At 50.1% G+C, this 12,408-nt stretch overlaps 6 protein-coding genes across 6 annotated transcripts; 4 read left to right on the plus strand and 2 right to left on the minus strand.

Moving 5' to 3' along the window:
- Window positions 1-382: 382 nt before the first annotated feature.
- BDW70DRAFT_139057 (type II myosin) lies at window positions 383-1,681 on the plus strand. The gene is made up of 2 exons (XM_073737328.1): window positions 383-958; window positions 1,015-1,681. The coding sequence occupies exons 1-2, from the start codon at window positions 431-433 to the stop codon at window positions 1,453-1,455; spliced, it is 969 nt and encodes a 322-aa protein (XP_073594570.1). The 5' UTR covers window positions 383-430; the 3' UTR covers window positions 1,456-1,681.
- Window positions 1,682-2,003: 322 nt separating this feature from the next.
- Window positions 2,004-3,104, plus strand: BDW70DRAFT_75580 (pre-mRNA-splicing factor ISY1). Its single transcript, XM_073744774.1, has 2 exons — window positions 2,004-2,078; window positions 2,186-3,104. Exons 1-2 carry the CDS (start codon window positions 2,076-2,078, stop codon window positions 2,951-2,953), a joined length of 771 nt encoding a protein of 256 aa, XP_073594571.1. The 5' UTR covers window positions 2,004-2,075; the 3' UTR covers window positions 2,954-3,104.
- BDW70DRAFT_75583 (putative GTPase MTG1) lies at window positions 3,036-4,283 on the minus strand. Its single transcript, XM_073744775.1, has 2 exons — window positions 3,970-4,283; window positions 3,036-3,915 (listed from the first exon to the last, which is right to left on the minus strand). The coding sequence occupies exons 1-2, from the start codon at window positions 4,234-4,236 to the stop codon at window positions 3,118-3,120; spliced, it is 1,065 nt and encodes a 354-aa protein (XP_073594572.1). The 5' UTR covers window positions 4,237-4,283; the 3' UTR covers window positions 3,036-3,117.
- A 286-nt stretch (window positions 4,284-4,569) lies between these two features.
- On the minus strand, window positions 4,570-7,322 carry BDW70DRAFT_151324 (phosphatidylinositol 3-kinase VPS34; the record flags this gene model as incomplete). The annotated part of the gene is made up of 2 exons (XM_073739279.1): window positions 4,570-7,204; window positions 7,264-7,322. 2 exons carry the CDS (start codon window positions 7,320-7,322, stop codon window positions 4,570-4,572), a joined length of 2,694 nt encoding a protein of 897 aa, XP_073594573.1.
- Window positions 7,323-7,677: 355 nt separating this feature from the next.
- On the plus strand, window positions 7,678-10,571 carry BDW70DRAFT_151325 (Nse4 C-terminal-domain-containing protein; the record flags this gene model as incomplete). Its single annotated transcript, XM_073739280.1, has 5 exons — window positions 7,678-7,981; window positions 8,037-8,870; window positions 8,934-9,105; window positions 9,688-9,689; window positions 9,895-10,571. The coding sequence occupies 5 exons, from the start codon at window positions 7,678-7,680 to the stop codon at window positions 10,569-10,571; spliced, it is 1,989 nt and encodes a 662-aa protein (XP_073594574.1).
- A 958-nt stretch (window positions 10,572-11,529) lies between these two features.
- Window positions 11,530-12,234, plus strand: BDW70DRAFT_161277 (MARVEL domain-containing protein; the record flags this gene model as incomplete). Its single annotated transcript, XM_073740956.1, has 5 exons — window positions 11,530-11,592; window positions 11,651-11,810; window positions 11,872-12,059; window positions 12,112-12,158; window positions 12,213-12,234. 5 exons carry the CDS (start codon window positions 11,530-11,532, stop codon window positions 12,232-12,234), a joined length of 480 nt encoding a protein of 159 aa, XP_073594575.1.
- Window positions 12,235-12,408: the final 174 nt, after the last annotated feature.

Consider the following 12,408-nt stretch of genomic DNA (forward strand, 5'->3'; position numbering starts at 1 on the left):
GCAATTTGCCAAGACACAGGCTAAGGAGACTGAGGATAATTGCGCCCAGATCATGGCTGAGCGCAAAGAGATGGAGGCCATTATTGATGATCTACAGCGGCAGACGCAATCTCTTGAGGCCAGAATGGAGGACCAAGCGGCGGAGCTGCAAGGTGCGCTCCAGGCCAAGCAACGTTTGCAAAATGAACTCGAGGACTACAGGAATCAGCGAGCCATTGATATCGAGGACAAGGAGACATCAATGGAGCAGACGAGACAAAAATACCAAAGAGAGATAACCACGCTCAATAACGAGCTCGAGATGGAACGTGAGAAGGTTCTCAATGGCCGAACAGAGGCCTCCCGCCTCCGAGAAGAACTTGAAGATCTTCGCAGCAAATGGGACAATGAGGTCCTGAACAGTTCAACCTGGGCCAAGGAGAAGTCACGGATGGAAGTCATGCTTCAAGATGTGACTACTTCTCGTGATGAAGCAGTCAATGCTCACAATGATGCCCAGGCCCGAGTGGTTTCTCTCTTATCACAAGTCAGGAGCCTGAGAACTTCTATCGACGATGTAACTGCAGAGCGTGATATGTTGCACAAAGAGAAGAAAATGCTAGAAGCACGGTTAACAGAAGCTGGAGAGCGCTTGGAGGACCTGGCCAAGGGTGAAAGCCCTTCCATGCGCAACGCTGCTAGCATGGATCGTGAATTGTTAGAGCTTAAGGCGAAGCTAGCTCAACAGGAAGATCTTTCTCTCGCAGCCGTCGGCAAGATGAGGAGGGCTGAAGCTCTTGCGACTGAGATGCAGAAAGAAGTTACTGCCGAGAGGGAGGCAACCGCACAGCTCTTCAAGGACAAGGCTGCCTTGGAGAAACAGCTGAAAGAGGCACAGTTACGGTGTGTTGACTTGGAAACAAAAAGCTACTCCTCTGGTAGCCAAGATATAAGATTTCTCCACAAGCGAATCAAAGAGGTAAGCAAGCGACTAATGCCAGTCCCAGAGGATTAAATATCTAACACGCCTTTTAGCTGGAAACTCATCTGGAAGAACAAGAAGCAAAGAATAACTCAGAACAACGGTCTTTGCGGAATGTTGATCGAACTGTCAAGGACTTGCAATCTCAAATAGAACGGCGCGAAAAGATGAACGCACAGCTCGAAGAGGAGGTTAACAGGGGTCGTGAGAAGGTTGAACGCCTTTTGAAGAACATCGACGAACTCCAACAGAGCGAGTCGGATTCGCAACTTCAAGCGCGTCGCGCAGAGCGAGAGCTGCGTGAAGAGCGCGAAAAGTCGTTGAGGTTGGAGCGTGAGCTAAACGGGTGGAAAGCCCTCCGAGTCGAACGCGGAGGTAGTGCCATCGCAAGGAGCCATGTCGCCTTCAGTGATGCCGGAAGCCGGAAAGGCAGCGGTGCTTACACCACTGGTGACCTGCACCGGATGCCTAGCAACACCAAAGGATTTCTTTGAGCGAAGGCCGCTTGTTCAGAATTGTTTTCGTTTGCGAAGGGAGCTTGCGCAGCTCCTGTATGAAACTTTACGAGTGTAATTTCATGGCCATCCTGCATGTTATGATGTATTGGGGACGGAGCGTGTTTTGATCTTGTTTCTTTTTTTTCGTACTATGTGTATACGCGTTTTGGATCTCCATGACGATATTGTTTATGAGCCGGAGGAATGTGTTGGAAGACTCAGGCGTGTACTAGAAATAATTCTTATGTTTCCTTCAATTATATATTCTCACCGCATGATATTAAGCGTATGGGGTCCTGCGCAGCCCAATGTGCAACCTAGGGTGTCCAAGCCTGTAGATCTCACAGCTAATCCAATGGGTAACTTCCGTCATGAGCATCTACCTAAGAACTGCCTCAGGTTTGTTTGATGCTGCCGGTGTCTATAGAGCTTGAAGTACTGTTCCTCCTTTACGACAGACGTAGACGCGCGGCTAAAACAAGCGCTCGCTTGTGAAGTCGTTGACCCACCCGAGCTTAGATCAAGTTCACTCGCTTGGGCAGAACAGTCGGCCTCCCTCAACACTCTCCAGGCAAGGATTCCAATATCAATAGCGGCTCCTTGCACGCCCTCCCAAAATGGTAAGTCGTTACTTACAATACGATACTGATTGCTGGTCCCGTCGGCTCCCGAGCGCTCCATGAAGAACACACGAAAAAGAACCAAAAAAGCTAACGACTGGACGTAGGCCCGCAACAGTGAAAAAGCCCAGTCCATGCTCTTCCGCTTCCGCGCCCAGCAAGCCGCGGACCTAGGAATCATTGATATTGGCCGTACGCGGCGCCCCAAAGCCATCACCTCCGTTGACTCGATCCCGGCATGCGAAAAATGGCGCGGACAAGTCCTCAAAGAGATCTCGCGCAAGGTCTCTCGGATCCAAGAACCCAGCCTATCAGACCACCAGATCCGCGACCTGAACGATGAAATCAACAAACTCATGCGCGAGAAATGGGCGTGGGAAATGCAGATCCGAAACATGGGCGGACCGAACTATATGCGCGGTTCAGGGAGGGTATATGATGATGAGGGTCGTGAGATACCTGGTGGTGGGAAGGGTTATAGGTATTTTGGCCGTGCGAGGGAGTTACCTGGCGTTAAGGAGATGCTTGAGGCTGCAGCGAGACGGGGGAGGGGCCCGGCCGAGGAGGAGGATGATGATGGTAAGACTGTTGGGCGGGGTGGGGATATTGCGACAAAGAAGGTTGATGCGAACTACTTCGGTTATGGGCTTGATGAGGAGGATGGTACGCTGCTCGCTTATGAGATGCAAAGGGAGAAAGCGGCCGTGGAGAAGTTACGGAAGAAGGGCGAGGACGAGGAGGATGTTGAGGATGGATGGGAACCATTGCCTGGGGACGCTGGGGATGGCATTGAATGGCGACTGCCAACGCTGGAGGAGGTGCAAGAGGAGCTTGTGGATAGGAGGAGAAGGCGGCTTTTGGAGAAGATTTCATAAGGTTCTCATTTGCATCTTATCTCTAAGCTTGGTATTTCGTTTGTTTTACGGCGTAACTCGGTGCATCTTGAATTCACACTTGTTGACTAAGGCTGTACGCCTTTCGCCGGCTTCATCTTATATTGTATATGCTGCTAGCGGGGTATAAATTATGTACATAGATGCTATTTTTGTCTAAATGAGGGGTCTGTTGCCTGCTGTCGCCTCGCTGATTTCTCTGCTTTCAGGGCCTGCGTTATACTGATACTGGCTTTATCCTCATCGCTCGACTCCCGACGACGCCGCTCTTCCTGCAGGTCGTCTAATATGAACCTACCGAGCCCGCCACCGCGCCACTTTTGGATGAAATGTAAAGCAGCAAGGTCCATATTTGGTATACCACCCTTGGCAAGCAAACCCGTATTGCGGGCAAAACTATCCAAAAGCGGGTGAACCTCATTCGTCGGTAAAGACCAGCGCTGATATACAGTGGGATCGTGCAGGTTAATATGGTAGAGCAAGTAGTCCGCTAATGTGACCGGAGAGATTACCGAATCTTTAACACAGCCGCAAAGGGCCAGCTTCAACATATTCTCTGCGTCAGGCACATAGGGCATAAACACGCCGGGTGTATCCAACACGTAAACATGGGCGCCATTATCTCGCTCTATGATTTTTACAGGCGTTCCGATTTTCCGCGTGATGCCCGGTTGGTCTCCCGTGTGCACGGCTTTCGCCTTTCCCACGCCGCGATTGCGCAGGTTATTGATTAATGTTGATTTCCCGACGTTCGGCATCCCGACAACCATAACACGACAGCCAACGAGCCTGTCGGGCCCTTGGGCGTCTTCGCGCAGATGCGTTAGGATCGTGTTCACATCCGGGCGGTTATTTGTTCGAGACTTTGATCGGGGGTCTAGATGATGTGGACTGACGAAGAAAACGGGTGTACTGCGGTTAAAGCTCCGGATTTGCTTTTCGAGCTATGTGTTGAAATAGTATTAGCATAGAGCCATTCTTTGATGCGCCTCACTTACACTCTTCTGCTCCCGCGAACCCGCTTCAGACCCAAGGTCTCTCTTCGTGTATACGATCAGCCGTCTGGTCTTCCCCAGTGCTTCCTCAAACATGGGATTCACTGATGTGAAAGGGACGCGGGTGTCTCTGCACTCAATCACATAGTCAATTGAAGATAGCATATTTCGCATTTTGTTTAGTCCAGCGCGGTGGTGACCAAGGAAGTAGGACCGTGGGATAGATGCATGATTGGGGAACGCCTGACGCGGCACAAAAGAAGCCGCCATTATTGATTAGTCCCTAACGAGGTTGAGATAAGCCGGCCGTTATTGACCGCATGTCGATCGCAGAATTGCGTCTTGATTGCGGAAGAAATGCGATGTTTCTGACATATTCTGCCAGAGGCTCAGGGCGGTGTAATCAGCCTTGCTGACCGCTCCCTTATCGCGTAGCCCTAGAAAGCTTCCTTCAGTACGATCGTATTCCATGAAGTTGTCATGGGACTCGGAGAGATCTATATAATTGATACTGGCACAATTGGGGTATCCTTTGGCAAATGTACTGAGATATTCCCCTCTATCAACATATATGAAAGATATTATAAACAGGATTTTGAGAGGTTACGCTCTCCATCCTTGGACAAAATCATGAAGACGGTCAATAACCACACCAAAGATGGCGTTCGCGCTGTCCCCAATAAGCTGCTCAAAGTGACGGATGGCTTCCTCTTCAGTCATTTCAAGATGGAACCTCTCTTTCACTTTCAGCACGGCCTTATCAGGCTCTACACGGATGTCTGGGATATTGGCGTCTACCATCAAGCTGAACAAATTGAGGATAAGGTTTGCTGACTTGCGTAGCGTCGTATATGCTGTAAAGCAATACTGCTTAAACTGGAGGTAAAGCGGGGAAGAAGTCCCGCCCATGCCCTCAACCATCTCCTTGCAGAGTTTCATCATAGGCGCAAATGGCTTGGGGTCACGGCCGAGAATGAAGCCAAAATCTGCGTGGAAGAAGTGTCCGTCTGGTGCAAGGAGAAGATTCTCGAGATGCCTGTCACCGACGCCGAGGAGGTATGTGATCACGCAGTAGCCGGCGCAGGATTTGATGTACGTGTCCATAGTTTCCTTGCGGACGCCGAGTGGCTCGTTTTCATCTGGATTATTGGCTTTGAGGTAGGCAAGTACTGTTTTGTACTTGGCGGAGACGGCGGATAGAGAGGTTGACGGGATAAACTGCATTGCACCTGCTGTGGCGTTGGTGGCTAGGATGCGGTATGGGGTGAGTTTTAGGTCTAAGTTTTCCTTCTGAAGGAGGCGGTCCATTAGAATGATAATTTGAATAACGAGCTGATCTTGGCGAAGATCGTCGCCGACTTTGAATAAGATCGGATACTTTCTACCTTCAGTCGTCTTGAAGGTGATGAGCAGAGGGGACAATGATGATTTGAATACATTGGATTCCTCCGGGAAGCAGCCTGTAACCATGACGTCTGGGTCCAAAGGGAGGGGAAGCGGGGGGTCAAACTGGAGAAGATCGTTCTTTGGATCTCTGAGGTACTTTTTCAGTTTTTCGATTTTGATAGGACGGTTTTCCCGGGCGAAACGAATATCCTTGGATATTTTCGAGAGCACGGCGACAAATTCACCTTGGCGCAGCAAGGTTTTTCTGTGTTCGGGGTGCATCCGTTCCAACTCTGCCATAAAGTAGTACTCCACCCGGGCGAACAGCCTACGGTGAGAGGATAGTGTCCCTGGACCGGCATCATCGCACTCAACCATGAGGTACCAGTGTAAATAGCTGCCTAATTTAAAGTTGTTAGCTGCGCGAGTGATGAGAAAATTGGCCAGGGAGGAGTCGTGCGCAGCTATATCCGCGTCCTCATGTGCTTTGTCCTCGTACTTGAGCGCTTGCACCAGTTGTAGTAGATACAAAAGTAGCTCGTCGTCATCTGCCTTGCGGAGCCGCTCAACAGCATACGAACGAACCGCAGCATTGTCAAAGGTTGGACCAAGGAGCTCTAGAGCATCATCGACATCAATTTCCGTCCATTTTGGTAGAATTTCGACAGCTTGGTGCGCTTCACCGACATCTCGCCAGTTGACTGATTTGACGAACTTGGTCAGGGCCTTTTTCTCTCGGGCTAAGTAATATCTAAACCGCCATACAAGATCCTTCTCCTCGGCAGTAAGGTCTTGGGTAGGTTCATAAGACATGATGATGTTAAGGTCGTCACGTATCTTAGGGTTAGGCTTAAGGTCGCGGTCCATGATGCCGGTGCGATGGCTACGAATGAGCCTTCGATGTTTGTCTTCGCAAGGATTGCCTGTCTGGCCAACCTCAGGGTCATAAATTCTGATGACCTCCTCGCCATCGGCCCCTTCAATTCCCGGCCCGAAGCGGACCTCCGGAAGGCTTTTCAAGGTGCCAGTAGCATTTCCAGGCGCATTCTGAGGGTATGATGAGATTGGGGGCGGCGGATATTCATGATCGGACCAAACAATGGGATGGTCGAATCGTGGAAACTCAACATAGAGTGTGAAGTTCTCATCCTCAAGCTTTTCATCGTCCTCCTCATTTTCACCTTCCAGGCGTCGGTTCCTGTTGGCCTCCATGAGAAGAGCACGTTTTCTCGCAGCTTTATCCGCGCTGAGCTTCAGCCTTTCCAGCTGACGAAAAACCAGCTGGTCCATCCAGTCAATCTGCGGAATTTCTTCCATCTCATGCTTTTTAATCAAAACTTCTACTCTCTCCAACTCCAACTCTTCCGGAGAGGGACCTAGCGGATCTGGTTTGTTGCCCCTTCGCCTTTTCGATGGAGTTGATGGCGTCGTTGTCGCCGAGAACCCGTCTGCAGCCTTGTGCCGGTACACCTTGCACTTTTGCTTTCCCGTTTTCAATTTGCCATCGTCGTCAAACAGCCGTATCGTCGTCCCACCGAATGGAATGTGATGGCCGTTAGCTCCCTCCCCACCAAACGGCGACAGGTCCCAGATCGTAATAGCGAGTTGACATCTCAAAGGGGCATCTTTTATGGAGATTGGTAACTGTAGCCATTCATTCCAGGCTCTAACAGTCTTGAACGCTTTGTAAGAAGTCTGCAATGGCACCCCCAAAGGCTTGGACTCCGACCATAATTGCGCAGTCACGAATAGATCGGACAGGGGATTCTGCACGGAGCCGATATGTCGCAACTCAGGTTGCTTCAGAAGGACTGAGAGTGGGATCTGCTTCTGTTTCCCTTCTAGTGAACCACTGTATTTCCTATTAGTAGCGATCTTTCACATGCTCTTTACGTCCTCCCTTAGGCATACATCTTGACATAGATTGGGAAATCCACTTGGGCGGAAACCGCAAAAGTGAAGGCCTCCATCCTTGACCGGGGACATCACTGTCCGGCTGCTTAAGGCATGATTAGGGAAAGTTGACGTGTGGACAATGCCTGTGCCAATAAAGAGAGCCCAGCTAGCTCCAATTTGGAGATGACGCGGGGGAGGCCGGCGACGTCACGTGCAGTGTATTTCGGACGCGTCCAGACAAACCATTAATTTCAATTTGAGGAAAGACGAATTCGTGGGCCAGATTGCCGGCGGATAATGCTTTGAGGTCATCTCTGCTATGTATCTCTTTGTGTCTACGATTCTGAGTACTCTTTCTTTTCTCGAAACTGTGATATAACACAACTGCGCAATCGCGCGCCCTTTGTTAGAGAAATCAGCCTTGCGAGTATGGCGCGTACCCCCCGAGTCCGCCCAACATCTCCTTCGCCGCCGCCAGGTTCGCCCTCCGATAAAGAGAATTTAGATATTCCTTCCAGCAAGAAACGCGGAACTCAGGGCCAAAATATGTCGTCTTCGAGGCAAAGCGCGAAAAGGCAACGCCTAGGGGATAGAGCCTCGAATGTCGAAACTGGAACCCAAATATTACAAGCACAGCGGAAAGCCAGCACGAAATACTACGACCCAGACCAGGATGCAGCTGAGAGGAGGCGGGTGCGCAAGGGACTGAGGGATCTCACACGGGATTTAAATGGTAATAATAACCTGCCGCTGTCTACCTCAGCATTTGTTAATAAATGATCGTGCAGATTCTAGGAATGAATATCTACAGCCAGGAAATACTGGTATCAAAGAAACCTTTCTCAAAGCGAATGAGATATTCCGGGATGTCAAGCAAACGTCGGATGCGACAATCGACTCCCGTCTTCTAGTCAACGCGGCGGACTTGTCATACAAGAAGGCTGCGACATTAGCCTTGGGTGAGAGCGGCGTGGGAATTGATGTTGACGAATTCGTGTCGAAGTGCATTTCATTTATGCGCGCTGGTCCAGAAGATCCGAACGCATCAATCACCAGCACACAACGCCGCCGTGCTCCACGTAGGACCCAGGCAGACATTGACAGCGACGATGAGGATGGAGACGCAATGAACTGGGACTGGCTTGGGCGTGCTGCTTGTTTTCGTCACAGTTCTCGTCCCGCAGTTTCGGGATTCTTGCTTGGACCGCTCTCAGTACAAAAGCGCACGCGCCAGATAGCGCAGCGACGAGCGAGAGAGCGCATTGACCCATCACAGGCAGTCCGGCCGCAAGAGCTCCGAGAGGAAGATTTGGACAGACGAGAAACGACTAATCTTACTGCTATGTGCACTAGCATAAACAAGCTGTTGGGCAAAACGCGTGACCAGGCCGAAAAGCTTGCTAACGAAGCCCTGGAGCAAATAGGCGACCCCACAGAAGATGAAGTGCAGTCTATAATGGCGAAGTATAATATCGCCGACGATGCAGGCGTGCCGCTAGCCAATTTCTGCATCAATCCCAAATCATTCGGTCAATCGGTGGAAAATCTGTTCTATCTCAGCTTCCTGGTCAGAGACGGCACAGTCGGGATCTCAACCGATAGCAGAGGCTTGCCAACTTTGCGTATGATTTTTATACCATCTGCTTGTTATAACGAGGGACCTCAATTATCTAACTGAACACTAGATCCAACGAAGCCTCTTGCTCCCAGCGAAGCGCAAAGACAAGGTGTCCAGAAGCACCAGTCGGTGTTCAGTCTCGACTTCGATACGTGGAAGGATATGGTCGATGCGTATAACATCAAAGAATGCATAATACCCCATCGTGAGGAAGAGGAGAACGATACAGCACAAGGATGGTATAGCTAGAGTGGCAGGCTTGGCTTTTCTACTCCTTCAGACTACTCCTTCAGGATTCTCGGTGTCAAGGCGTTGGACGCAGTACCGTAGACGTACACGATATACCCTTTTCGTTGGAATAAACTTTTTTGCTATAACGATTCTTGTAACTCAACTAGGCTTCAATCATGATCATACTTATCATTTCAGTTTGCATATTGTGCTATTTTTGTCGCCCGTTCTCCACCGGTGGAGCCACCATCAGTCGTGCACATCTGGAGTCGTGCCGTCTTCAGCCCAAGCCATTGACGTCAGCGGATCACCAAGCACCTTAACATCGAGGTCCAGACTCCAGACCGAGAATTGTCATCTCCTAAGATTACTAACTTGCAAGACATCGTGCCATGCAATTTGTCCACATGCAATTTCAAACGAGAATTATTTATGCCATGTGCTGATCGCGCCCTCCTGAACCGAGGCGCTTTATCGGCAAACAGCGACTTTCTTCTAGTCAGGTTAAAGACTCGACCCCAGCGGCGAGATTCACAAAATAGCCCAGCTTCCCGCGCAACAGCAGACCTCGAGATAAACCCCATCGACAGGAGTGCAGAGTAAACATCAATAATGACTCCCCAACTCTTTCCCTCGAACCCGGACGAGGTCATGGTGATTCGCAACGTCACTTCGGATGTCATAACCATGAGCTTGCCCTTTGCGCGATTTGGACGCTTCAAATTCGGTGGACGAGGGACACTGGGTTGGTCGGTGCTCACTAGTAGCAATCTACATCTTAACTAATGAAACAACAGTCCGGATGACGTCCGGCTCCATAGCTGTCTTTTCCCCAGTCAACCTAACTCCCGCGGTTCGCGAAACGATATCCGGCCTCGGCGGACAAGTCAAGTACATTGCAGCCCTCGACCTTGAACACCACATCCACCTAACGGCATGGAAAAACGCCTTCCCCGACGCAGACATCATTGGCCCCGAGGGCCTATGGGAGAAGCGCCAATCCGTACCTGAGTACAAAGATACCCCGATCAAGTACATCCTGCGACAATCCAACCTGAACAAGGAACACACATGGCCCATATCCGAAGAATTCAACAAGGAGTTTGATATCGAGTACGTCTACGGCCATGGGTCGAAGGAAATCGTATTCTTGCATAAGCCGTCGTGCACCCTTATCGAAGCGGACTTGCTGTTTAATTTGCCTGCGCGCGAGCAGTACTCGAAAACTGGAGAGAGTGCGACGTCGGGAATCTGGACGAAGATTATCCAGCCGCTCTTGTCAACGGCGCAGCCGGCGACCTGGCAGAAGAGATTCGCGTGGTATGTGCTTTCGAAAGGGGATAGGAATGCGTTCTCGGAAAGTATGAAGAGGATTGATCAATGGGAGTTTAACCGGCTGATTCCTTGCCACGGAGATGTTATCGAAAGTGGTGCGAAGGGCGTGTTTAGAACAGTTTTTGAATGGTTCTTGTGATTCTGTTTGTGGTGTTGTGGTAGGTGGTTGCGGAGTGGTAACGCACTCATGTCTTATCCTCTATGTTTGTACTATACCTAGTTTGCGGCAGCCTTAGCTATTGGTGGTTAGTCACTGGAGTTTGGTAGTTTTCAACATCGCAAAAATGAACAGGCTAACATGGAATCTTTATGTTTTCGATCTACATATGTCTTAGGGTCATTATCCTTTATTTGCCAATAGCCGGCACCCTAGGTGATGCGATAAAGGAGAGGCTATACAGAACATACAAGGAATCTACATGGCAATCAGCACTAGACTCTAAACGTATTAGTGTGAATGGCCTTGAGCTCCAACGTCAATATCCAACCATCATGATGAGGTTTATTTATTTCATTAGACCCCCAGCTGAGACTCTGATCACGAGGATTGGAAGATGGCCAGGACACCAAATCATCTGGACGGAAGGACAATCGAAGCGAGACGTCTTAATCCTTACTGGTGATGCCGCTCTTCTTCCCACAAAACAAGCTGCAGCCCGCTTGGGTGACGTATCACCAGGCAGAAAAATTGACCACGCCATCTTTTCCTGGGTCAATCAGTGCCCAGTTGGGGTTCGCGAGCTGCAGCTGGAGGTGTTACTCGAACCATCGGCGGTAGGCAGAGCTGAGCAAGACACAGAAACCAATCGGCTCAGCCAGACGACGTCATGGCCTCGAGCTGGTCACGTTCGCGCAACAGAATTGTTACCTGAGGTAAGGGGCGTTGGACGGTGAAGATGCGCTCATGCCGGGGTATTAATATTGCGGCCGCTCCTTATCGTGACTTTCTTCTCTCTTCTGAATTCAAGGTCCCATGAAAATAAGCTTCTGTCAACGAGATAAACTAGGCCTAAGGCAACCTGTCAGCCCTGCGCATTGATTTACCAAAGCCCACTCGAAACTCTTACTCCAATAGACCAACCCCACTTTCGCCCATCATGCCTGTCATCTCGCGTATGTTGTCTGTGATACTCCGTATTGCTGAAATCGCTTTTGGTGCGGTATGGTTCCAGACACACTTCTACGCTTCAATTCACGAACCCAAGCTAACTCTCACAGGTGGTCGCCGGTATAATCGGCTGGTTCCTCCACAGGTTCGGTGACCTTGACATCTGGCCCGAGGCGCGATGGATCTACACTGAGGTTGTCGCTGGAATATCCATACTGTTTGGTATCATATGGCTGATTCCGTTCTCGTCGGGGTTCTTCACATGGCCGCGTATGCAATTCACCTGTGCACAGTGATTCCCGTGCCGTTGCTGATCTTAGTTTCCGTACAGTGGACTTGCTTCTTTCCATGGCCTGGTTCGCTGCCTTTGGTGTCCAGGTCGATGCCAACAACCGACTCAACTGCGGCAGCATTTGGCGTTGGGGTTCCATCACGGATGACACGTACTGTGGCCGATGGAAAGCCGCACAGGCATTCAGTTTCCTCTCTGCCATTGTTTGGATTGTTTCTGCGCTTGTGGTTAGTACTTTAAGGACCCAGAATCTCACGCTACATGCTGACAAGTGTGCAGGGCATGTGGTTTACCTTCCGCGTCAGACGGCATGCTACTGACAGATAGTAAGTTCAGCGACTACTCCAGGACCTGGGTATCAGTTCTAACTTTTTTGGTAGCGGCCATCGCTCTCGAGTCTAAACCAGCATCAAGTCTTGGTTCAATGCCAACTCGTTCGTTATTCTGGCGAAGATCTTAGCGAAGAACACTCATTCTCGGAGGATTTTAGTGTTATTGTTGCTCCTGGAATCTACCGCATCTTCTGCATTTCTTTATTTTCTTCTATAAAGCTGCTCGTTTCTTCAGCTACGACGA

Source organism: Aspergillus foveolatus (genome assembly GCF_047715535.1).
Source record: "Aspergillus foveolatus strain CBS 279.81 unplaced genomic scaffold BDW70scaffold_35, whole genome shotgun sequence".
Classification (NCBI taxonomy): Eukaryota; Fungi; Ascomycota; class Eurotiomycetes; order Eurotiales; family Aspergillaceae; genus Aspergillus; species Aspergillus foveolatus.

Coding starts and splice junctions, on each gene's coding strand:
- BDW70DRAFT_75583 (XM_073744775.1), bottom strand. CDS start 4,236: ATGGCGGCTTCTTTTGTGCCGCGTCAGGCGTTCCCCAATCATGCATCT. Junction 3,916..3,969: donor GTTCGCGGGAGCAGAAGAGT/GTAAGTGAGGCG, acceptor TTCAACACATAG/CTCGAAAAGCAAATCCGGAG.
- BDW70DRAFT_139057 (XM_073737328.1), top strand. CDS start 431: ATGGAAGTCATGCTTCAAGATGTGACTACTTCTCGTGATGAAGCAGTC. Junction 959..1,014: donor TCCACAAGCGAATCAAAGAG/GTAAGCAAGCGA, acceptor CACGCCTTTTAG/CTGGAAACTCATCTGGAAGA.